Source organism: Tyto alba, unplaced genomic scaffold (assembly GCF_018691265.1).
Source record: "Tyto alba isolate M040663 unplaced genomic scaffold, T.alba_DEE_v4.0 Super-Scaffold_1000006, whole genome shotgun sequence".
Taxonomy (NCBI): domain Eukaryota; kingdom Metazoa; phylum Chordata; class Aves; order Strigiformes; family Tytonidae; genus Tyto; species Tyto alba.
Genome location: NW_024881272.1, coordinates 4473079 through 4499681, shown reverse-complemented (window position 1 = coordinate 4499681; position 26603 = coordinate 4473079). Strand labels below are relative to the sequence as shown.

General features: G+C 41.6%; 1 protein-coding gene across 3 annotated transcripts in view; it reads left to right on the top strand.

Annotated features, from left to right (window-relative positions):
* The window catches only part of COP1 (COP1 E3 ubiquitin ligase), a 129310-nt gene that overhangs the window by 65450 nt on the left and 37257 nt on the right, over nucleotides 1-26603 (top strand). For all 3 annotated transcript variants that reach the window (XM_042804750.1, XM_042804744.1, XM_032995544.2), the window contains exons 14-16: nucleotides 130-211; nucleotides 6968-7084; nucleotides 25819-25936. In XM_042804750.1, coding sequence (XP_042660684.1) covers nucleotides 130-211; nucleotides 6968-7084; nucleotides 25819-25936 — 317 coding nt within the window. The remainder of the gene's footprint in view (nucleotides 1-129; nucleotides 212-6967; nucleotides 7085-25818; nucleotides 25937-26603) is intronic.

The following is a 26603-nucleotide window of genomic DNA, read 5'->3' as shown; positions in this document are numbered from 1 at the left end:
AACACAGTAAGTTTCTGTGTCCAGGACTCTTCTGACAATTCATACAAAACAGCATGTATTTTTTTCTTTTACTATTTTATCAGATTACAGCTCACTACCTCACATTATTTTTCTTGTTTTTCTAAACAGGAGCATGAGAAAAGGTGCTGGAGTGTTGACTTTAACCTGATGGATCCAAAGCTATTGGCCTCAGGCTCTGATGATGCCAAAGGTATTATTCTTTCTCAGTCCCTGTGCAGAAAGTTTACACTTTGCGTACTCCCTTTCAGGAACAAAAATGTGATATTTCAAATAGCTGATTCCTCAGCTACCTTCAGGATTGTAGTTGGCATGATAATGTGTGAAGATATTACTGAACTGTTTGGATCTTAGAAGAGGCTTTGTTTGGATTAAGATTTCTTGATACGATGCTCACATTTTTCAGGTGGTATGCTCTCTAGCTAGTGTTTTCCAGGACACTAAACCAAGTAAAATGGGTTTTAAACATTAGTTAAGCTTATTGAGTTAAAGGCTTGGTTGGGGCCTTTCAGAAGAACAGCATGTATTTATATTTCAGAAATAAGGTTGCTGGGGAAAAAGCAGAAGTTAAAAATGCCTGCTGCAGTTTTACCTGTAGCTCTGAATGTTAAAGACTGTGAACACCGGGAAGCCTCCCGCTTTCACGGTGTGCAGTGTGCTGCTTGGAGCTCAGCGGCCAGATGGTGGACTGAATGGGAGCACTGGGAGCAGCACTCAGTTTTGCACACTCCGGGGTCCATTTCACCAAGGGCTTTTGGAGAGCCCTTAAGATAAGCCCTTTCCCAACATACTGGTGGAAGAATGTGTCTCTTCTAAGAGGAAATAGGAAAGTTCTAAAGTAAAGGTTAGCACTGAGCAGCATGTAGTATTCTTCATTTCTAATGAACAAGATTTTATCTGTAATATATTTACAGTGTCAAAGTAGAGTTATTAAGCAGCAAAAGCTGTAGAGTTCCTTTCATATTCAGTGGGGATCACATCTCCCAGATGGGCTGATACAGCTTTGGACAAAGCTCTTCATGATTTGCTTTGAAATGATAAATTAATATTTCATAAAAATTAAACCTTTCAAACTCTAAAATGTTTTTAAATTCTGTTTCAAAAGAAAGCTGTATTAGTGTTCCTCAATTTCATTTGGCAGTCTTAATGTAGCTGGTAATTCCATTTACAAAATGCAACTTCAGTGATTGTATTTGAGGTGTTTTAAATGTTTTTGATACACTTCCCCCCCCCCCTTTTTTTTTTTGGAGGAAGTCAAAAGTATTTTCTGTGTGCTTAAATGCAGCAGGAGTGAACATTCACCTTGTAAATTATCAACCTCTTCATCACATTCCTCCCCACTCATGCTATGCATTTGAAAAAGCTTATCTGCCAGGTAGACATGCATTTATTAGCATGTTAACAAGTTGTCCAGTTTTGCAAAGCCAGCTGCAAGCAGAGCTCCTGTCTCTAGTTTAACAGTTCACTTCTTCACTAATAGTCTCTAAAAGTGTAGTGTTTACTTAGAAATTATTGTAATAACATTTGCAGATTTACATAGCTTGCATTTCAATTCACAAAGATCTTTTGGAAGCGTATTGAGATTTAGGTGAATAAAACCGGGCTGGAACACTTTATCCTTCTACCCTGATTTGCCTGATATGCATATGTAACAAGCCCACTAGAGCCAAATGGAGTCCTGTGTGGAAGTGTTAGAAATAAGCACAGATTTTAGAAGTGTTTAAGGTACAGAGCAATAATAGCAAACGTCCAAATTAATGTTATATAGCGTCCACCTTCTATTTCAGTGATCACATAGAAAGGTTTAAATGTGAGGAAAAGGTAACACCTATGACAAGTGTTTTAACTCAAACCTGCCTAACTTAAATTTTTGTCCTTCTGCTTATGTTCATGAGTGCTCGGTTGAGTTCTGGTCAGCTTTGGGTGTGTAGTAACATGTGTTTGGCCAGGTACAGAACCTGGGCCAAAAGCCAAGATCTGTGTACCCTTCCTGTCCTCTTTTACTACTCTGCTTGTGTGAGGACACACTAGGCTTTCTAACAAGAAATCTCAATGATGATAGATATTGGTGTAACCAGAGCAATTGGAGCTAATCTCGCCTCGCTTCCCTAGAAAGCACAAGTATAACATTTTCCTCTCAAATGATCAGGACAAGCTAGCAAAAAAGTGACAGCTTTGCCAGTTCTTCCTGCTTGCCTGTGTACCTGCCTGTCTCTCCTCCGTCTTTTCATGTTGGAAGCTAATTTTTAAAGCACTTGGTTATGCTCTGCGGGCATGTATTTGTGAAGGAGCTTTTAGATGAAAAATCCTATCATCAGTGCTTCACAGCTGTCTGTGCGAGGGCTCAGGCCCAGCAAAGGAGATGCTGAAGAATGGAGTGCTTTTAGGGGTAAAATGATTCTGATACAGTTAGAAACAACATCCTTGGGTCTCAGGTCCTGCGTTGTCCCCATCATAAGATGAAGATAATACAAGAATGCTCATTTGTAGAAGATCTTTCTACTTTAATGGCAGATAATGAAAGCTTAAAAGCATTATTGTATTTGAGGTAACTACTGTGTGCATAAAAAACCTCGCTTTTATCTATAGTTGCCATGCCCTTCCCTTTTAAAGGGGCAAAGGTAGTTGCGTATGTCTATAGGGACCTAAAGATAGACAGCAATGAGTAAAATTAGTGTTTACTTGTGCTACAAACAGCTTGGGGAAACGGCACAGTCTTAATTTCAGTTCTTTTATGGACATAAAAATAGCAGGAGCTATGATTCTCATATAAGTAAGAAAGGGTGAATTTCTACTTTTTGAGCAGAAAAGATTAATTTTTTGAAGGCAGAATGATGCTATCAAAGTGCAAGGATAGGGCTGGAGCTAGCGCACTTAGCTAATGATGTACAACTGCTTCTCAGACCAACATCCCTGTCTGTTCTGGATTGGGAAGGTAGTTTAATGGCTGTGGCAAAATGAGCAGATGAGAAAACAGAATATTTTGTGATGCCATGTGGGTAGGATTTAAGTCTCCACCGTGGTAGAGATCTGATGTGGAGTAATGAAGCATTTGTTCTGGGGTTGTTTTTGAAGCTCAAGGTGATACAAGCAGTACTGACAAATTCAGCCGAAGAAAGAGTCCTGGTTTTATGTCCTTTCTGTAAGCTGTAGTGCCTTGACTGTTTCCTGGCTCAAAATGGAGAGGTGGAACAGAACAGGAGCACCCGAGGGCTCTGAGTTTTAGTGAGAGGTTACTTTTCATGGTCTTATGCCAAGGAGGAATGCAAGCATCTCTTTCATTACATATAAGGAAAGTAATTTCCATGCTGCCTTGGTGAGACCATGGGTACGAATCATACAGCTATTTTTTGGTAGTGTCCCTGAATTCAGTGGGATAAAGCAGAATTGCAGGGTTGGCTTCATAAAAAAGAAGCATGGTCTTTTAGAGGGGGAGCTACCCTGAGAACTGCAGATCAATTTGCTCCCAGGCTTTGAGGACTTCCAGAGGATTGTTTGGGGTTTTATTTTCAGTGATACTTAGTTCCTTTAGCTTCTGCTGACTTTAACTGGAGGTATAGGTGTTTATTTCGCTTAAAATACCAGTTTGAACTTTCAGTTTGCTCATTTTCCTGGCTAAAAGAAGTTCGATAATTTCCTGGAGATTTGTGGGGTTGTTGGATTCAACTGGGAATATCTTGAAAGGTCAAGAAGATGTTGGTAGTTAAAATACCAACCAAAATATCTGTCTGGCTGTGTTTTATGCAAGGAAGAATACCCTGCGGTCATTGCCTGCTAACAGTCATCAGTTTCCATCATTCTCCTGACCTGCACAAGACAGTGGATCAAAAATTTTGCCTAGTGGGACAATTCAGCAGCTTCCTTCTTCCCTAGGGATTCCTCAGATCTGTGCAAACGAATTTTCTGGTACCAGTGTCTTACTCCTAGTTTACAACTTTTTTTGGAGTTACAGCAGCCAACTAGATCCATCACATGACTAGATAAGAGTTTCAAAAATGACAGGCTGGATGAAATATTCTTACTATCAGTGTACCAACTGTGTACGTCAACAGCTTCAGATATTGCAGTACAGGCTTCTGCCTCCTTTATTCAGTGTTTAGACATGGAACTGATATATAGAAAATTCATTTATAAACTTGCATATTTGGTGTAAAGTTCCAACCAAATAAAAAGTATCGTGAAAAGACCTGAACATTTTAAACTGAAAAAGCTGTTCTGGTGGCATCTTCTTACGTGTTTGGTGAGGGGTAGACGTTTGGCCACATAGAGATGTCTCTCAACAGCTGCAAAATTAGAAAACATACGCTTTGAGAAGGTATGATTTAGAAATAGTCGATCTCAGATGGTTGCTTGTCTCATCAACACAATTCTAGGTGTTAGCAAGACATCTGTACGTTGGATAATTACTGCCTCGACCTCAGCAAAATTGCTGAAAGCTACAGCAAATAAACCTTACTCTCATGAATTATGCTTTATTAACCTGTCAGTTCTTTTAAAAAAATAATGGGCAGTTCCAGGTAAAACTTGACATGTTTCATTATGTGTTGTTATATGTCACATATATCCTTTCTTTATGGCACTGACTAAGATATAATTGGAGCCCAGTGTATCCCACAGCAGTTAGATCACAGAAATTGCAGACTCTAATCTCTGTCTGTCAGCTGTAAAGAATATTATGATGGCTTTCAACACACAGGTTGACTCCTCACCAGATTAAATGGCTCAGCTTATGACCTGAAAACTTGAATGAAAAAAGGATCCAAGTTGAAACTGAGCCCTCAATTACCTTTTGCTACAAAACCGAGACCAGATGGCCATTTGTTTATTAGAGGTGGTGTCAAGGAGAGACTTGGCCGCTTTGGATGCAACTTTAAATATTGATACCTGGTTGGAAGACAAGCCTGTGTGGTGTTAGTACTAGATTTGGGCAGAACATTGCTCTGAACTGTGAGATCACGTAACCTTCCCACACGCCTCAAGTTGAAGCAGTGTTGTCTGCCAAGTGTCCTCCTGTAATCATGGTATGATTTGCTTCCTATACCATCTCATCCATGAACTTGATGTCCTCCACTGCCACTGTTGCTTGAACAAACACCAGGAGATGTATAGTCTATGAAAGCAAAATGCTAATATTTGATTGTTTTGCAAAATTGTCTTTCCTGGCTCCATTCATCTCCCTGCCCCCAAGCACACAATGGAGGACGTATGTTACCGAGTCTCACCCTCTAGAAGAGAGCATCTTAAGCCATGCATGCAAAGCTGTTGGTTTCATTTAGAAATGTAGCTAGATGTTCAGGATGACTACTACAGCTCTGGTAAACGAGAACGGATTTATTTCTGAAAGCCAGCAACAGGGTGGGTGCTGTTTTCATTGAATGTTACATAATGCTTATACGCAAATACAGTATGCATCAGTGATTGTATTTCTGGTGTGTGTGTGTGCTGCCTTACAATGGTTCCAGGCAGCTGTCAGATACCCACACAGTGCTGTATCTAAAATGATTCCTTGGTGTGCACCGAGCACTCATGTATTTCCCTCATTCCTGAAGCAGTTCTCCGAGGTATGGTCAGAAATAGCTCGCTCTTGTTTTTCATTGCTTGCCATACTATTAAAAAGTAGGTGCACTAGAACACCAGTGTTTCTCCTTTTCCTTGACCATCTGAAACATCCTTGGGTAATCCATGTGGAAGCTTTGCTTCTCCTTCAAAGCTCCTGGGAAAGACTGACCAAGAGGTGATACAGAGTGACCCTCAGAAGGTGGGGGGACACACCATAAGTCTGCTTTCCTCATGTACTGACCACAGCGGGTAACAAGATTCCTAGTCTTTTGCCATTTTTGCTCACTTCCCCTCCAAAGTGAGCTTTCTGTGAAAAGACAGGGGAAGACCTATTGGCCACAGATCTGAAGAAGCCCAGGCAGCTTGTGGGAGCTGTTTCAGGGATTAAGCCTTCACGTAGCTCCCGTGTGTTCAAACAGTGGCTTCAGCTTGCCCTGCTTCCTGCCTCGGCATGCTGATCGTGGTACTCAAGTGTAGTGCAACCCACTCTCCAAGCAAAGGGGGGAAGGGAGAAACACATAAATGTTATTTTCTGCCTTGTAGGCATCAGTGGGGGTTGATGCCAATGTGCTGCCCCTTCACCTGGACTGAGAGCAAAGTGTTTCATCTGTAGTTTTTAATAGTAAGGTCGGCTATGTAGGGAGCGCCTGGCACTCTTCATCTTTAAGGTTAACTGCTACTTGAGGTGTTTGTGGAGGATGGGGAAGGCTTTATTTTGAAAAGCCGCTGGTGTTTTCTGTTGGTCATCCTGTGAAGCACTGAAGTGAGTGCTTCAGGAAGAGCTCGTTCTGTACTACAAAGTTTAATCAATGTTCATACGGTAGTCTCGGAGAACAGTGGAGTTCCTTGTATCAAGGAAATATATCATCATAGGAAGCCAGCACATTTCTCCGCTGTCTGTGCCAGTTTCTCAAGAATAAAACAAGTTGTTCTCACTCACTGTGCTAAAGCATACAATTAAGTATATTTATTCTGTGCAAAGCAATTCTGCTGTGGAGTGTGGAGATCTTGCATCCCAGCTAAGGGACAAGGAACAAAAAGGATACAAGCCTTCCTGCTCTTGGTTATATGTATCTGCACTCTAGTAGCCTTAAACGCTGAGATTCTAGCATATGGTTAGTCACCTGCTCTGATCTCAGCCATGTGGGATGTGGACTTTCAGCATCTCCTGTGTGTATGGAGGTGGGCAGAATATTTACAGTGCACACTTGAGAATGTTCTCAAGCTTACCAGCCATCAGCAGCAATTGACCCCTTATAATCGCTAACATCTTGGCGTGAGGCTTTTCAGAATCTTATTTATGAAATAACTAGATTTTATGCCTTTCAGACGAGGTTGATTTTTTTTGTTTGTTTTTGTTTACTCATTTCTCTTTTTTCTGTTTCTCTAGTGAAGCTGTGGTCTACCAACTTGGACAATTCAGTAGCAAGCATCGAGGCCAAGGCCAATGTGTGTTGTGTCAAATTCAGCCCCTCTTCTAGGTATCACCTAGCTTTTGGCTGTGCAGGTAGGTAAAAGAGGTTTTGGTCAAAGAGATACTGTTTCTTCTTTCCTTTGTTTCTTATTCCCCTCAAAGATGTGAGGTTGGCTGCTGTGCCCAGGACTGAGGTGTCTTTGCAGTTAAAATGCCTCTGAGTAAAACTTTTCAAGTGTGCAGTCACCCAGAAGACATCACGATACCCGAGTGTCAACTTCATCCTGCAGCCTGACTTTTTAATTTGGGTGCCTCTACCAGAGGTAAAAGCTCAGGAAAACAAGTCGCCTGGTGTGTTTATTGAGATCACTAAGGCAACCAGGCAAAGCTCAGCTTTGAGAGTCTCATAGCAAAGTTAACGTGTTAGGGTGGTTGTTCTTTCTGATTTATAGCACGGCTCTATAAATACTACAAAGCCATACTGGGAATTTTAACTGGTTTTACCTGAGTTGTGCTGTAAAACAGTGGCTGTGCATGTTTCCCATAGCTGCAACTACAATCCCCGTGGCAGGGCTCGTGTTTTCCTAGGTTGGGCAAAGATCACTGTTAATGTTTTTTTCTGAAGCAGTCAGTGGGGAAGACACGATGAGCCTTTTATTCACTTAGATTAAATAGTTCTTGGTGATAATACAAAGAGTTGAGAGCGGAGTGGGTATCGCTTTGGGAGGAAACTGTATCGTGCTATGCATGCAGCAACTGAAACTCATAGGTACCTATAAATGTTTAACCAACTCTTCATTTTCTTTCTCCTCGGGGAGTTTTAATACACTTGTAACTAAATGTTCTGACGACTTTTGCTATCTCTGGACTTCAGGAGATACGTTGCTCATTCTTGCAACCACTGGTTTGCCATTTCGTTTAGGTGTTCCCATTTCCAGGCTGGTTCTACTTCGATTGTGACTCTTAGGAGGGAAAAAATAAATTTGCATTTTGATACACTGCAAAAAATGGATTCAAGTTGCAGTGTAAAATATTGACTTGCTTGACAAGCATCTCGCTGAACTTTAGTGAATTACATGCAAGAATAGAATTGAATTACAATACCTACCAGCAGCATTTGAATGAAAGGGGCTATCTGTGAGAGGCTCTAGGGAAGGATGACAACACCAGCTCCAAATGGATCAGCCACTGATTAAAATACATATGTAAAAGCACCATGAAATGGAATTCTTCCTGATAAATCAGTAACTGGGATTCCTTTCTACCTGAAAGGCAGAGAGGGGATAAGGTGCAGATAAATCTGTGAAGGCTTTCAGAGCTGTAGGGCATGTGGGATGGAAGTGGATAGGAATGTCTATCCCCACACTCACGTCTAACAAACCACAACGGGCTCCTCGTCCGTGGTGTTTTTGGAAAGAAGCATTAGTCAGCACTAAGAGTAATGTGGAGGTTTTATATAACTACATGCGCGTTTTTATGATTTATAGAATGCTGAGGGGTAAAATGGTATTTGTACTGGGGAAGAAGGCGTAGGAGGAAGAGAAGATAAAATTTTAAAAGTGTTTACATCTGCTTGATGCTTGGTAATTGAGTCTCTAAATAAAAATTAAAATGGATATTCAACTATGATTGCTGAAACAATTACAGGGAGTAATTGAACTGATGGGAATGACTTCCCACAAAGGAATTCTAATTGATCTTTCAGCCATAAATACATGTGAAAAAATGGCATATAAAATTAAAAGAAATACTGGGAGTCCTGAAATACGTTATTTCTGAACTCCTAAAAAAAGAAACCAGAGCAAATAGATTGGTTAGTGTCCACTTTCATAGTCCATATAGTAAAACAGTCCTATTTAATGTTTTATGATGGAGACAAAGGTATTTCTTCTCCATCGGTTTCAGCTAGTCTTGTTCAATAATTTCATTTAGTCTATGGTAAAAGCACTCTAACTTTTAAATAGTATAATTTGTCACGTGGGCTATAAATTTAATAAAAGAAGAGTCAAAGCTGATTTTCTTGAGTAGTAGTATTATAAAAAGAAAAAAAAAAGAGGTGGATTGGGCACACTGACTTGGCCATTCCTGTTTGTCCTTAGTAGGAATAAAGAGCAATGCAAAACACTGAACATTAATTCAGTGACCGGTGTAGTGGGCCAATTTAGAAAGCTGTCCCAGCCCTGCCTTGGCTCATTCGCATGCTAAGAGGATTTTCAGTTTTGAAAATTGTTTCAATTACTTATTCAGTGATTTAATCAATGGTAAAAGAGCCAAGACTTCCTAATATTGCGTGCCCAACAGTTTTGTACAGTATTTAGGCAGAAGTGCTGCTCCTGTGTATACATTCTTGTTTTATTTGTTGATTTGATGGAACTTAATGCTGTATATGTGTCTGTTTATGTGTGTACATATATTTATAGTTTAAAACTTGATGAGATAAGCAGTTGATGAAATGGTTGAGAGTAATTATTGGTACTTAATATTTGAGATATAAAAGGAGGAAGTAAATTGATTTATTTTACCATTATTACTAAACATATATGTTTCAATTCACCCCTTCTCTGTATGCAGAATAGCTTGCAAGCTAGCGTGACTTGCTTTAGCAATGTGATTTTGACTGCAGGTCTAAATTTCTTCAGTGTTGAGATTTTGAAATTATGATTATTTTTTCAATTTCAATTTTCTGGTTTTATTTTCTCTTATATGACCATCCATACAGCTGTGAAACACCTTTTCATAAGGTCTTGTTCTTTCCCACCTTGCTCAAGGAAACATTTTCCTCTGTCCTTGACAAAAGCATCTTGCCCACTCACATCCGTCTATTGAGAATGTCTCTTAGAAGTGGGTTTTCCTAATCAGATGCTCCAACTAGATCGGCGTCTCCAAATGTCTGTGCCGGTTCCTCCTTTGCATTCTCCACAGAAATAGGATGGCTATCTTAAGGTCCTTTCTAACCTGCCTCCAGTTTACATATGCCTTCTCATTTGTTAGTAATATCTTGACTGTTGGCTCACCTCTGCCCACGGTGCTATATTGTGCACAGGTAAGATACTCCAAGGTACCTCTGTATTTTCTCTCACTTTCTCCAATTTTAGAATAGTTCCCTTTTACAGAAAAATAGGAAGGAAGATAAAAGTCCCGTAGAGGTCTACCAACACGTGGCATGAATTACGTGAGCTGATGAGGCAGCATACTGAAATGGTCTTACTGCCTTTTGTTCCCGATGTGGCTCTACCTGCTGGGGACCTCTGGTCCTCAAACCAGGGGCTTTTTTTTGGGGTGGGGGGTGGGGGTGTGTGTCACTTCTGTATGTCCAGTGCTGAGTGAGATGGCAGCCTGGCCCTCATCTGGCTCCCTCAGCTGTACTGCAGGGTAGATAGCCACAGTCACATACCCACAGCTTCAGGGCTCTGTAGGGAACCCTGAACCCGAGATCTCCATTTAAAAGAGCATCTCCCCCTGCTCCCAGTTTTACATGCTGTATTGCCAAATCAGAGGAGTGAGCTGAAGGACTGTGGCGATGGCTTTTGAAGCAAGGTCAGGCTGTGAACCCTGTGGAAGGGTGAGGGAAATGGGGGTTATTGCTCCAGCAGCTTTGGCTGTGTTTTCCTCCCTGCTGAGACTTATGTCGACTCTGCTAGACTGCTTGCTGCTGTTTGTACCGTGTTGCTGCTCCTCTGTGGAGAACATCCCTTTCCTCCTTGTGCCGAGCTCCTCTGCAAGTCCCTGCCCATCATTTGGCAGCAGGAGAAGAACGTGACACAACTGCCCTGACTGATGCCTCCTGAAAAGCACATGATGTGAGTTGGAATTGGGATTTTTGTGGATTTCTTGGTCAAACCCTCTGCGCTTCAATATACCCGCTGGTAAACATGAGCAGTGATAATGGAAGGAATTGCTTTGATTTAGATGTAACCATGGTCAAATGTGGTGTTAAGACTGTGTATCTCCATATGGAGCACTCTCCTTTAGTAGACAGTACTGGGTTGACTTCAGATGCCATAGAAAACCATGCTTTAGTTGCCACTATAGAAACAAATCCCAGGCTTATCATCTAATATGGATGATGTATATGTTTCTTTTCTGGGCTTTTCACTCTGAAAGCTTTTAGATGACCAAAAGATCATTTTGGTAGCTTAAAACAGAACAGATGAACAATAAACTGGAAATAGAGCCTATACACGAGAGGAATGAGTATTTGGTTTGGGAAATAATTCTCTTAAAATCAGACAGGCACTTCAGGTGAGAGGGAAGCCAGTGAGTCTGGCTGCAGCCTGATAAAATCTGTTGTAGTGGAGAGGCACATAAAGAAGAAAAGATCCCTTTTGTCTGTTACTTTAATAAAATATTCTATTTGCATGCTTACTGAGTTGAAACATTGGGCAGTATAAACTGTAATCACTGTCGAATACAAAATCAGGTACTTTTGTGGTCTTTTCCTCTTTTTAAAAATAGATAGGGTTTTATCCTGAAATTAGCTATATAAATCATGACTGAAGTTATTATTGTTCTGCCTCAGCAATAGCACTGATGCCCTCAACCCATATATTTTCTAGCAGTACCGTTTCCCTGCTTGGGAAAAAAAAAAAAAAGGTTGAAGATGCATGCAGTTTGCAGCTCGAATGTCCAAGTTGTGCAGTCTGGGTGAGATCAGACTGTCTGCTAACTCTAGTGAGCTAAGCGTAGCTATTGATAGTAGCAATGCTTTATTCCCAGCATGCTGTAATACTGTCAGCAGCTACCACTGACCTTTTATTTCCCATATATTATGCAGAGATCGTGTCATCAAAACCTCAGATTCCTGAGTTCTTACATTAGATGCATCGTCTTCTCGCATGCTGTATTTTTTCAGTGTAGGACCCACAATTCTAGCAAGTTGGCTTGGGGGATAAGAGGGATTCCTCAGAGATGCAGAACAGAGACTACCTGCTCCCCAGGAGCTTCACAAAATATAAGTGGAAGCAGCGAACAAATACAGATGGATAGAGGAGAGCAACAGAACCAGCTGCAACGTGGTCAGAGCTTAAGGTTTTGCTGGGTTAGTTTTAACCTTGATCAGGTCTCTAAACCTCTTCACTGTGTGTTGTAACAAACTCCTGACAGTGTGGGTTCAGATGAAGTGCCCAGGGCAGGGAAAACATGGGGCAGTGCTAATTTATGATGGATTTACTACTTACAGCCTCAGAGTTTGAGGCTACCTGCACTGGGGGTGCAGTACTCCCATCTAAACGTTCCCAATTTTGCTCTTCTGTCTTTTTCGCCATACTGGCAATCGCGTGGCCAAAACTGAATTGCCTTTTTTCTGGATCAGCTCATGCCCTGATCATAGAGCACCAGTGCCAAACCCAGAGAGGCTTTTGGCAGACTGAATTGAGATCGGCATTAGCCAACAAGGGGCAAATCCTGAGTGAGCGTGAGGTCTTCCCCTAGTGCTGAGGTCTCTCCCTTTTCTTGCTCGCTCTTATCTATCCTCCTTATTCCCTTCCCCACTTGTACAGCGGCAAGAACACATCCGAAGATTTTTGGGATGTGTTCATCACATTCAGAGATGGTTTTGCCCTTCCCCAGCAGGCTTTGCATGCTATTTAAAGGTCTTTCCTGCACACCATCTTGAGCATTACAGAATGGCGTCGTATTCTAGCTTTGAATGCTGTTGCCTTTCATCGTTGAACAGCTACAAAACTAAAGACACTGCCCCACAGCATCCAGCGTGCTGAAGGACTCCTGTTGCTATGTCAACAGCTTTGTTTTCATTTGCAACTATTTACCCACCCCTTAAGGGTCTCTGCATTGCCCTGATGCACTTACAGTTAGTTCAAGGTCACATGTGGCTCCTTTATCACCTTTGTTCAATTTTGCTAATATACCTGGTATCCAAGCGGGACCACTTTGGAGACCATCCTTGTCCAGTGAAATATTGATTTTTCTGCTGCAGTAACTGGAGCCATGATTTTTCTTTTCCAAAGATCTCTCTGTAGAGCTAGCCTTTCACGCTGCCTTGGAATCTGGGTGACTTTCCTGACTTGTCACTCAGCTCAGAAGAATGATGTGATATTAATGACCAAGAAGGCAGTGTGCCTTTTTGGAAGAGAATTAATGTTTTCCAGCTGAAAGCAAGGTCTTACCTTAGTAGATTCTCATGGGTAAGTACTCTACTCTGTTGCAGGCTTGCAGTGACTCAGAAAAAATCTATTTGTGCGAATATGACATGTTTAGAGTGGAGTTAGGCAGCTTCTTTGGGCTTAAGCTACAAGATTACCTTTATCATTTGAATTGAGCGCAGTGTTCAAAGTCAGCAGACAAAGGTTAGGCATTTTTTTCAAGCCTGTGGAAAAACTTCACAGCAGCACTCACAATTCAGCCTTTAGGAAACTGATTTGGCATGGAGCAGTCCAGGACTCACCCATTACTTGTATTGGACTTTACCTTCAGGGTGTCGTTTCTTTTTGCGCCTATTCAGTAATCTTCCTCTAGTCCGTGATCTCTGAGGCTGTTGGCAGGGGAAGTAGGGGACAAGGTCCATGTTTTGGAAGTGCACACTTGTCCTTTTATAATTTAAACTCATTTCAGAATTCATTGCAAAGGTTTCATTGGGTGTAACCTTTGAAAGCATTCACAGCACTTGAGTCAATTGAGGGTTATTTGAAGGAATCTGTATTTTTGGCCAGTGTGGTTGTGATCATATTTCTGTCCCAACAGTACTTAGTGTGGGGGAAGCACTGAGCTTATTGGGATTGTTAAGGTTAGAACACCATCTTGAAGGTTTGACTGAAATGTTATCCCTCTTCATGGATGCTGGGATGTAAGTGAAAACGAAATACTGAACCACACCATCTGCTATCCTGGTGAAGACAATCTGTCTGGCACTGGTAGGTAGATCACATTCTGCTTCTGCTCAGGACTGACAGTCAGGAGAACGGCAGCTATGCCGTGTTATTTAAACCTACAATTTTTGCAGTTAAGCTGACTTGCCTGTATCTGCACATCAGAGGCACTACCAGATCAGCCAGGCACTGCACGGTGTCATCCTGCCTCCCTGCAGCTGCTTCCTAGGAAATCGTGGAGAGACATGAAATCACTCAGATGCGTGCAGGAGGCATTGCATGTGCAAATTTCACATAAGCTTTAGGGTTTGAAGGCTTGTAACTTCTTTTCATTGCACAGAAAAAGTAGTATCTGACTTGTGTTGGATAAAGAGTTTGCCATGAATAGTGAGTAACAATATAGAGACCTATTGGGAGTTTCCTAGCTTTATCCCAGAGGTCGTCACACTTCAGTAACAAGTAAACGAATAAAATGAACTTGAAAAGATCCATTTGATTCTCTGGAGAAAAGGATAAATCTGTCATTAGCAGAAATGAGCATGGTAATTGTTTGCTTAAATATTCTTTTCCTGAACATTTTGTCTTAGTACTGGTGTAGAAGTCATTTAGTCAATGATACAAAATTCAAATTAAAATTGAAATGAGCCTTGAAATTCAGGAACAGATAGGCAACTGCAAGATTCATGTTTTCCTCAGAATGCCAAATTGCTCTTGCTACTAGCTGTTGCGGTATTCCTTAGTTTAATCCTTTCCAACCTCGGCAGTTTCTGAAGCTGCAGTTTTTCTGGTGGCTCATTTAAAGGAATTGCTCACTGGAATGGCATCCTCTGTAATGGCTTCCTGTGTTATCTTCTGTTCAGACTGCTGCGTAGATTAACTGTTCTAGCCTTTTATTTAGGTACTGTGCACATTTAGACTTTTATAACATACACTACTCTTTCCATACAAGCTGGTGAAGATTGTCACATTGCATAGGAAAATCTGCAACCTGCAAATGTAGTGGGGGCTCTCATCTCAAAGGCATCTTTTCGCAGCATCTAAGCATTGCATGAGTTTTTAAGAGAAACGGTTTTGAACGTTTGGACTAGGTTCCTCTAAATTGGCCCTCTTAGCCCTTCCAATCTCAAGAAGATGACAAAAAGGAAGACTGTGGATGTGTGTAGAAATCTAGTCGTGCTTCACATGACTTATTTCATTGCCTAGCTAGCGTGTTCACTGCTTCTTCCCCACATTGGATACCTGCGCATCATCGTGTGTCTTCCTGTGCTTATTTCCTTGTCTGCATAATCCACCATGCCGTTGGTATTTTGGTTTAAGCATTCTTACCTGAAGCTTGAATATTAGCAATTGTGACACTATAATATTTAATACCCGTCATCTCTTCCAGCGGAGTCTGCTTTGAGGGCAGTTTAGGTAATGAATCAGATCACCCTCTCCAGAACCTAGTAAAAGAAGGCTTATATCTCCTCTGGCAAAATGTAATTCTGGACTGAAATCGGGTTTGACTGATAATTTGGCAAACTCAGGTCCTCAGCTGCATATTGTAATGCATATGGTAGCAGCCTGCACTTTCCCTAGAGCCAGTCTGACTGCTCTAAAGCCCGTTTGGTTCTTTGTGTGATGTTTGCTGATATGACAAAAACCTTAAAGTTGTTGCTTCATAAATGCACTCCTAAAATCTTAGGAAGGATGTTCCTTTTCATATCTACCTTTCTTAATGTCTCCAGCCCTTATCTACGTGATCTTGACCTCTTGAAGCGTGTGGTCAATGGGAGTCTGACTGTGCTGCCCTTTCCCTCCATCACAGCTCCATGACATGCACAATATTAAGTCAGTCAAGAACCAGAGCTGACGTGGGTTTGCAGAAAGAACAAATACCATGTGCACTAAGTATCTTGAATGGAGAGAGATCTAATCAGCAAATGAGGTAGTACTTTAGGCTTTGATAGATGTATCCAACACTCACTGTACAAATAAGACTCCTGGTGCTTATGTGAGAAGTTTCTGATCTTCAGAGATGTAGTCCATTTAGACAGCATGGGTTGAAGCACCTTCTACTACAAAATAACTGTTCTTCACGTGTTCTAGGTGTTGTAAAACTTACTTTGGACATAAGCCTACATACACTAGTGTATGTAGAGCCATACGTGTTACGTATTCAAAGAGAAAAGTTGGATTAAGAGTCTGAACAGCACACAATTCTTTTTTCTCTTTCAGACATAAAGAATTAATTCTTCCAAAAGCTGCAGGTTGTTACTGCTATTGTCTTCATTGGTTTTGTAGCATTAGTAAATCTTCCTTATGTGTACTGAATATTGTGTTTCTCCAACAGTCTGATAGAAGGCAATCTTTGAATTGCACAAAAACCATCTAGCCCTTATTCCTGTGAGAAATCTCTGTAGCTCTTTAAAACCATAAAGGTCAAAGTTTCAAAGGAGTTCTAGAGAAATCTGTTTTGCTTCCCCCTCCCATCAGAGCCCTTTTCTCAACTGATTAAGATCTCTTATGTTTTATGTCTCCTCCTTCTCTCCTTAATATGAGACAAGTTATTTAGGGTAGAGGTTTTATGGGCTGCTGTGTCAAAAGCTTTAGAGAAGTCAGTAAAAAAATGTCCCCAGTGTGTAAAGACCATTATCCATAACCCAGCAAATGTCATCTGTAACTTCAAGCCATTGGGAGTCTGCTGAATACAAAGGTTAAAAACCCAGTTGGCGGTTCCCATCAAGGCTGCTGTTCCCTTCATCTGTTCAGCAGAGGGAGATATAGATCTTTAGTGAAATGCTAGTGTTGATATACATTTAAAAAAAAAAAAAAAAAGTACATTTAGTGTTAGTAAGAGATAAAAATCACTAGCTGAAGCAGGGTATAGTCTTCCCTGTAGAGCTCTGTCAAAATATTTCAAGTGCGAACCGGAAACTCTCTGCTGTCACATCCCTAAGCCTTTATTTGGAAGAGGGAAAGGTAGAAGATGCTTATTGTGCTGTTGGTTTTGCCAGAGATTAAACTGAGGCCACCAGATGTGCTTAATGTAACCTCAGCTCTCTCTAATTCAGTTTTCATGGAGCAGACCTTTCTCATGTTGCTTCGTTTGTCATCCAGTCTGCTAAACAGAATGCTGTTAGGCATTTTCCTCCTTCTCAAAGCTGTGCCTTTCATTCATTTAAATGAAAACCTGGGCTGGATTTGTGTTGGATTCCCTAAATAAGATTTTTTGGAGGCTGGATTTGTATTGGATTCTCTAAATGTGATTTTTGGGAGGCTGCTGCCCATCACCTATATTGCAGTGTAGGAAAATGAGATTGAGTTGTCATCTCCAAATACCCATGTGCCTTTCTCTGCTTTAGAAACTTCCTTTCATCTCCTCACTAACATCACTGGCTCTGTGGCTTCCTCACTTAAGGTGGTTTGGGTTTTGTTTTTTGTTTGAGTGTTTTGTTTTTTTTTCTGTTGTTTTGGGGTTTGTTTTTTTAATATATTGCCACCAGTCAAATATATCATACAGACCTTGCTTAATCTTACATAGTCTTAGGGCATGCTGTAAGGAAGGAGCACAAAGGGGAGGCTTTGACCTGCAGGGAAAATATCTATGGAATGCTTTTCCAAAGTTCAGTCCCTTTTTGGGTGGCCACTGAATTTTTAACACCAATGAAGACAGGGTGTGAAGGAGCTCCCTGGGAATCTGATACAAGGGTGTATGAGACCACTTGTCTAGACAGAACTCCAGTAGCATGAATGAATGAAGTACTGCATCCCAAAGCATCTCGGGTACACACATGAAATACGAAATAAGGGCATTGTTCCAGTTCGCTGCTGTGGACCAGACCATTGCTTTTAGAAGAGATTGCCGAGACTCCCCCAGGGCAACAGAAAATGGTTATTCACAGAAAACGTCTTCTTTTACTGCAGAAGGAACTGCAGGTAAAAGAGGAGGAAAAAGCAAATGCATCAAATGAGTAATTTTGTCTTAATTATAGAAATAAAGTACTTGCAATTTCTGCTGGAACAGAAAATCGTGAATACAAAGCCATATCCAGCAAACATTTTAATGTGCCTGTAACAATGGCTGTTGTGGTAAAATCTTCTTGTTTTATTGGGGTATTTTTGAAGGGAAGGTACAGACAGGAAAAATAAAAAATACCAGTTAGCTTTACCTACGTGGCAGTGTTCTACAGGGAGATGTTGGGGTGAAATGAATTTATTTCTGCTCTCTCCTCCTCATGTGATTTGTCATGCTGCAAGTGGAAAACTGCACACTGCATTCTTCAGCAGAATGCTCCGGATAGTTTTGTCTGTCAAAGGTTCTTTGCTTCAGGCTGTACCAAACCCATTTTTAATCTTCCTTACAGTAGGGGAAATAGTTTGTAAAGAGGGCACCGATGTCAGCTCACTGTTGTTGATATTATCTAATTTCTTCTTCAGAAAATTCTTGTGTTGAATTTAAGCGAACAAAACCCTGCACTAAAAATTAAGTCCACTATGTTTCCCATCCCTAACACATTGTCATCTTTTCTCTTTTCCCAGAGCATCTATTTCCTTTATGTAGTGGAAACTACCACACTGTCTTCTCTCCCTGAAATGACTTGTGATAGGCCAAAGCCTGCGCTGATCATATCCCATCCCGGTATTACTCTGTCAAGTGAAATAAATCTCTTTATAGTGTTTTGCTGGCTGGAAGGCTTCCCACCGTTCTTTGTTGAATGTCCAGACACCACCCTGCGTTTCTTTTGCTACAATAACGACCCCTTTTTTCCTCCATATGCTCTTGTCTGCTCTGGAAGAGACCCAAGATTAAAAATAGTCTTTTTTTCGTGGCCCTTGCATGAAGGTTCACCTGTCTTGTTGAGCTGAATTATTCCCAAAGATGGAATGTTCAACTGTCCTATGTCCTCAGTCTTCTCACCAGAGCAATATGTGCATATGGATGTTCAAACTCCAGCCTGCCTCTCTGCCATAGGGGAGATTAAATATCCACCCTAAACTTTGCCACCTCGGTCACATGAAGATCTCTGTGCTGTTGTTTGGCATTACAGGCTTGGAAACAGTTAAAGTTCAGCAGTTCCCCATTTTCTTTTTTTGCTAGTAAGAAAAAAAGGTGAATTGAAGGAGAACTAAGGTTATATGGCAGTGCTTCGTGCCACCCCCGTCGTGTGGGAGTAGGTAGACAAAACCCAGAAGGTCCAAGAAGCCAGAAACTTGTGCAGCAAAACACAGCTTAAACATTAATGTTGTAATGTTGAGAGATGGGTTAATGCCTTTCTTATGTCAATAGCAAATATTTTAAGTAAATCTGGATTAAGAAAAATTTCTTCCCCACCTCCCAAATTCTCCCCAATCCTTTGACATAAGAGCACTTTTCAAGGCAGCTAACATGAGGGAAGAGTTTACAGATTCTCTGTCTTTGGAAAGGCTCAGAGCTTGACTGAGTAGGACCCTTGAACACAATTGATCAAGGACCCTTGAACTTTGAAATTGAATCCAACTTTGCAGCTGTCCCGTCCTTGAGTGGGAAGTCAGACTGGCTGGATTCCAGAGGTGCTTTCCAACCTATGTTATTTTACAACTTTCAGGGCCCTTGAGAAAAAACGGATTTCAAACAGAAATTGCACTCTGCGTAGCATTCAGTTTCAGTTTGGACTTCCTCATAATTAAATCCTGAGTTGTCTTGACCAGCCTTTGATATCATTGCCTTTGTGGGGAGGCTCTGTTACCTGCTGTGGAGGTACGTAGAAGAGCCACTGGAGAGGTTCCACATCCTTATTAATAGATTTTTGGTTAATCTCTAAGAAAATATGCGGCTTGTTAGATGACCTCAAAGTCAGAAGAGTGCCGAGGGTTTTGTAGGTGTCTCACATTCAAGGGAATCTATTTTAAAGCGTTTCATCTTCAGGGATTGGGTTCTGATAGCAGCTGTCGGTCTTTTCTCAGGTTTGAAAAAGAGCAGCACTTGTTTACCTGGCCCTTGTTCAGGTTTCTGTAAGAACCAAGGCATCTAATGTGCAAAGTCATCTTCAGGGTATTGCAGTACAATGCACTGTAGTACAGTGTACTACTGTTGAGTTGAGTTTATTTTTAAATCAGGATGTTGTGCCTATTTATCTCCTTCCCCTTTTCCTCACTAACAGAGGAAGAAACGTTTTTAACGGTGAAAACTGAGGTTGCATGTGAGCCTCCCGATTCTGTTTCCATTTTTAGTTTAGCCAAAGGCTTTACCGCTGAGGATGCAAGCTTCCTCTTTACAGCAAGAAATCACACTGAGCCTGGATGAAAAAAGAGACTTTTGGTTAACCCATCTGGATGTTAAAGTTCTGTTCTTCTTAGTGCTTGCTTGTCTATGTTCAACAAAAATTCATTCAGATGGCTTGCCCTCTCTGTCATGGTACACCACTTAGAATGACAACATGTACTCTTTCCTTTCACCCAGAAACACTTGAAACATAAGCTTTTGTCTGAACCACTGGGCTCTGGACACTTGAAGGCGTAAAGATATGATTATATTTTCCTGCTAAACAAGTTGCCTAGGTACAGTTGTAAGTAGCTCTGAAGACTTCATTCTGTCCACTGTGTGCTGAGTAATCTTGCTTACACTTAGTGTACAGAGGAGAAAAAGTGAAAGAAAAAGATGTATTTCCGTAGGTAGTTGTTTAAATATAAATAATTGGATTTAAGCTAACCCCTTCAATATGTATTGAGTAATGAAGGCTTCCTTCAGGATCTCTGAAATAATTTTTTAACCAATGAAAGTAAAAATGGAATCAAATACCACAAAATCATTCTCTTTTCTGATGCAGGACATTTTGTCAGCTTCTTTTTTTGTGCCCTTCTATTTTGTTGCTCTTTTGGTTTCTTCGGGATAATGTAATTGGAGGCAAACAGAGGTATCATGCACCAAATTTGCTCTGACTCACTTTAAATCTTGTTGAACGAGTCATTTAAATATACCCTCAGACTATAAATGTCTCTTATTCTTACTACTGATGTACAGAGTTTCACTGGTGAAAACAGCCTTGATCCAAGCTTGAAGCTCATATGGAGGAAAACAAATAGACGAAGCTGAGGGAATCATCAGCTGAGGACATGACTTACTCGATGCAACAAATCTGATCATCATGGTCAAAGCAGCACAAGAGAAACATTAATGGGCATGCTCTAGTCTGGGCTTCTCACCAGTTAAACGTCTGTAGCATGAGGCATGCAGGACTGCAGGCTGTAGCCAGAGCATTAATATATGAAATGAATTTGCCCCCTAAGTTTGAAGTTCTCTCATATTTAAAAAGTCCAAAAAGTGCTTTGATAACAGAAGACTTCTAACGGACTTCTTAATTAACATCTGGCTCCCTACCCTACAACTTTGGTTTTGAATATGGGCATCTTCTTGGCTGTAACATTTTTCTGATGGGTAGCAGTGAGTACCACTTCCATTCTCAAGTGTATAAGCACTGAAAAAATCCAAGTAATGTAAATTACTTTTTTGAATGGATCGATAATCTAAATATTGAACAGTTGAGAAGTATGCATTTCTAAATGATTGAAATAAGAAAAATGGTCATTGATTCTCCAGCAATTCAGTTTTCCAGAGGAAAGCCACAGAATCTTTGTATGCAGCTCTTGGGGCTTCCTAGTCATTACATCCATTGAATATAAAACTGTTGCATTGCAGGTAAATTCTTGTTTTGCTGTCCTTGGCTTGATATCCCTTCGAGTAAGTGGTTCTTGGTTGAAAAAAGCCTGGGGGGGAGTGTGTCTTGTGAGTTAGCTCGCGCTGGTTAGTGTTCGCAGTAAAGGTGGGTGAAGCACATGACCTGCAAGATGAATGTTACTTGGAATTGCAGGGTACCTGGAGAGGGGGAGAGCTCTGCTCTTCGGTTTCTGTGTGTCACTACACTGCAGGCACCAGCACTCAGGGAAAGGTAAACCACTGCTGCATGGTGCTCCTTCCTAACCCTGCCTACTCTTTCTGGAGCTGCTGCTTGTCAGTACACGTTAAGAGCTTTGCAATAGGTGATGTGAACCTAAAGCCTGATAGTAACAGCTCTTTTGTGAATTTTGTTAAGAAATCTAAGTGTAAGGAAAATAATTCTTGGCAGAAACAGACTTTGCCTTTTTTGCTTAAGCAACCAAAAATCCAAGAGCAGTTCCATCTTTCTGAAAAACTCTGAAATTATCTAAGATGCTGCTGGGTCCATTAGCAATTCCCAGCTCTCCTTTTTTTATTTTTTTTATTTTTTTTTTTTTTAACCTGATTTCCTAAGATCGTGTAACCACATCATCAGTAAGTTTGCTCCATCCCCACCCCTTCAACCAGGCAGAGTCCTAGGACTGAGATTGAGATGGTGCTGGTCACTTCACCTTGTACTTCACAAAAAACATCCTTCCCTTTCACCTTGTTCCTGCTGGCTGGAATTTTTGTGAATTTATGAGCTGCTGAGCAATGAGGGATGCCATCCTTTGCTGACGTGGGTTATATTTACGGAAGAGGCGGTGAGATCTTTTGGAATTTTGGAAAAGGCTGAATTCTTGATTAGATGTCACTAAACAGTTCAAAGGTGAAAGCGGCGGCGTCTTAAGGGAAATAAGCACTTCTTGAGTATTCTGGAAAAGCACTATTTAAAAACTCAGGCTGCTGGTCAGAGACCTCTCAGCAGCAGTGGCAGAGCTTAGCTGACCTCATTGCCTTTAGAGATCACTTAAAAAAAGTATATAGGTGTGTATATATATATAATAAAATACAGCCTGCCAGCAAACATTTGAATTCAGGAGGCACAGCAGCAGAATTCTGTCATGCTCAGCTCCTGCAGTGACATTGAACTAGATGAGAATTGCTTCGGAGTGTTTAATTTGTTATGGTATATATACATGTTCTTTCCCATTATCTCATATATATTTCAATTAAGCCTAAACGCCAAAGAAAAAGAAATGCAGGGAGCTGTTGCTGCCCAAGGGTTAGGCATGAGGCTTCTTAACTGTGGAAATGTCGTTTCCAAATTGAAATTGTTTTAAGTGAGTTTTCTGGTTGGGGTGGAAACTGTAGAGCTGCAAAAAAAATTGACAAATGACAATTTTAATGCTCATGTTTGAGGAGCCAAACAATAAATACCCCTGTGCATCACTGGTTAGAGGTGGAGTACAGTCCGTGGTTTTCCAGGAATGCCAAAGGCAGGAGCCAGCAGTGGGATGCCGGATGAGTTTACAGGCTCTTGCAGAGTTTGGGAAGTGTTTGATTCCCCTCAATGCCCACTCTGTTTTCCTTACCTTCAGCTGCCTCTTAGGACTCATTAATTTTCTGAGCTTTCCAGAGCTCCCTGCCACCTCACCTCTGACCAGCTGGCATGCCCGAGATGCTGCCCATCACGGGTAATTTCAGCTCATCAAATTCCACCAGGCGAGGCTGCTTCCGGGGTACCTGGGAGTTGTATTTTTCTCGTTTAGCTTCATTTTTGGACACTCTGCTTCCTCAGCAGATGGCATTTTTATCATGTTTTCGGAAAGTCCATATGGCCTACAAGAGAGAGTATCTCTTTAATTGTAAAACATGACCACCTGTTCTGATTTTAATGAATGCAGTGAGCATTTGTCTTCATATATCTACTTAAAAATAGCTGCTTCAATTGAATTAAAAAAAAAAAACCTCAATTGGGCACCAACACTTTGGCTGCTGAAATAATCAATTAATAATTAAGTGTCTAATTTTAGAACCCACTGGCCTTACCCATTCCCACAGACTCACTGTGATCAGAGCAGACAGTGATTGATTGCCCTGCTGATGCCGAGAGGCGCACGCAGTGCTGGGGCCAGATGCCGGCAGGCTTCGAGGTGTTTATTGCGATATTTAGAAGGTGAATGCAACTTCGTGTCTCTGCTCTGCAAATGGACTTGTCTCTCCTGCTATGGCTCGCTCTTCTCCGCATTGCCCCAGCTGCTCACACGCAGCCATCCGCAGGTACCCCTTTCCCTGCCACCCTCTGAAGGGTAAAATCTGGTGCTCTGAGGTGTCCTACTGACGGGCCAGCTGGAGAGGAGGTTGAAACTGTAAGCAAAAATAGACTTGAAAGGCTTATCCACTAACTGGCTCCTAATAGAAAGCCCTGCTAGAATCATTCTGCTCATTAAAATAACAATTGCTAGTTAACTGTTTCATAGCTCCTGTAGCAGGTCTGCTGGCCAGATGAGAAAATGTGGCGTTTTTTGGCTCAAGCTTTCAGAGAGGTGGAAGAGACCAGGATGCCCAAATCTTGCTAAAGGAGTGTTAATTTTCAAAGGGACTTTTAATTAAGCATTAACCCCTTTATCGAATAAGCCTGTTGCAACATGGTCTTGTTGCAAAGCTGATTGAAATACTCAAATGGTAGAAACACAGTGGGATTCTAGTTGATAAGTGTTGGCTCTTTGGAGGGTTAATATTTCAGAGGTGGGAAGGAACAGGAGTGTTTATAGAGTGCTTGGGGGGTACAGCACTTCCCAGGGGTTCAGTGCTAGCAGTAATGTGTACAGTAACTGCTGGGCTTCAATACAAGGGGGTAATTCAGCAGTTAAGTGTAAGCGGTGGAGAAAACTTGATGTGGCTGTGTGGAGCATCTGCTTTTACGTGGCAAGGAGGGAGAGAGCTAAGAACCTCTTACCAGAGAAGTCCCTGAACCCATCACATTATTCAGAGCAAGATGCTGGAAGCAGTTAGAGGGGGAAGGCAACTTGGCTGCTTGCCTCATTTTACTGAAGGTGCTTCTGACACAGCCCCCCCATCCTGCCACGGCCACCAATTAGCCTGTTAATACGGGGCAGAAGCTACCCTTGCTGGCCTGATGGCAGTTGCTGTAGCCTGATCGATGTAAATCCAGTTATCTCTCAAACCACATGGGATTTTGAGACAGCTGGGTGGTGTTTGTGCGGCTGAGAGCTTTGAAATGCTGTGCAAATACAAAAATAACTGGAGCTATTGGCATTTAAATTCATGTCTATGTAATCTTTGTGATAAACTTCCATTGGCTGGGTGTTACTTCAGTGGGAAGAGGGTCAGAGCAGTTTTCAGCTGACGTCTGGGTATCGCAAGTTGCTTGGTGAGAAAGGCGTCCGGCTCGGTTTCCTTACGTGTGTGTGGCCTTCCCTCCCTGCGCTTCCAGAATAGCAGGGGATAATTAAATGAATTTCAACATTAAAGGCTGAAAGTCAGGAAGGGAGAAGCTTATTAACCTTGCTGAGCTGGAAAGAGTACTGGGGGTGTTTGGGGCTTGGGTCTCGTGGGGTTTTCTATTTTTGTTTTTCTGTTTTTTGGGGGGGGGGAATTGACATTTAGTTGTGCAGAAAATAAAACGTTTCGCTAATTCTGTTGTGATCCCTTTTATGTGGTTGTGGCACATCTGTGAATTAAACCTTAAGAACTAGAATTTAGTCTGTTCTCTCATTAGCAGAAATGCTAATTCTGTCTTGATTGGTAAGAAAGCCAAAGGAGAGAATAAAAAAAAAAAAAAAAACAAACAAACAAAAAAAAAAAGTACAGTAAACATGAGAAATTTAATCTTTATTTTCCATGATCCAATTTAACTAGCAGACAGACTGAGTTTTTGGTCTCAAGTTCTCAAACAGTCTTCCAAGAGGGGACAGCTTGAGGAAGGAGAAGGGGGTGCAGGGGCTTGGAAATGGCACTTGGAGCCAGGCAAGGAGCCAAGGCGGCAGGCAGGAGAGGCAAGAGTCCTTTTAGCTGCTGGCTTGCACATGGGCCAAATGGGGCTTGTAGGAGGACACGTGTGTGTGCACACATGTGTAGATGCACCTTTTTCCCTCGCCAGCTCTTTGGAAGGCTGCTGGGACCCTCCCGGACTGGATTTTGGAGCCATTTTAAGAAACCTGCTTAAACACTCCTTTGCTATAGCGCAGACCGTTTATCCTAGATGAGGCTTTAAGTGAGATGTCAAAGCTGCAAGCAGGACTTGTATTGTGAGCTGACTATTGGAGGTCCCATGCACCCTTCTCAATTGATAAAATTTTGCCCCTTTCCTTTCTCATCATCAGATCACTGTGTTCACTACTACGATCTTCGCAACACTAAGCAGCCAATCATGGTGTTCAAAGGGCATCGCAAGGCAGTCTCCTACGCAAAATTTGTGAGCGGGGAAGAAATCGTCTCTGCGTAAGTATTGCCTTTTATGTAGGCTAAAAACTTTGTAGTCCTTGCTTTCTGGCACTCTTCAGGGCCGTCATGCAAGTTCACCTGTGTGGGTGGGTGCACTCGCTAGCTGCTGTGCTTTTGGGAAGCAGATTGTTGCTTTTTTCCAAGACAAAAATAGAAATTCATTCCACCCATTGGCTCTGCTCTATCTTGTGGAGTTAAAGTGCTTATGAGGAATACGAAGACAACTAGATGCAGCTCCTGACCACAAGCCCTGACTTTGGGATTGCTGCGGGTGGACTCTCATTTTACAGAGTGGTGTGTGTGCTGAGGATGGTCCTGACTAGAGCTCTGCTGTAGAGAAGGCTGCTGGCAGCTCCCTAATAATAATAATAATAATAATAATAATAATAATCAGTAAAACACAGCTGATGAGTGCCAGAAGTGATCAAATGCTGCTGCTATGTCTGAAGAGGAGGTTTAGCTGCAGCCTGAAAGCAACTCGAGTGGGACTGACTGATCTGTTCTCTGGTAATTTATTAATCTGCTCTGTGAAGGCCCTTTTTAGGATTATACTTGGGTTAGAAAGTAGATAAGGAGAAGTTGTGTTTTGTGGTCTTTTCAGGCAAGGTAGGCCATAAGATCTACTGTGGAGACCCTAAAGAGTGCTATTCTACAGCTTACGTTC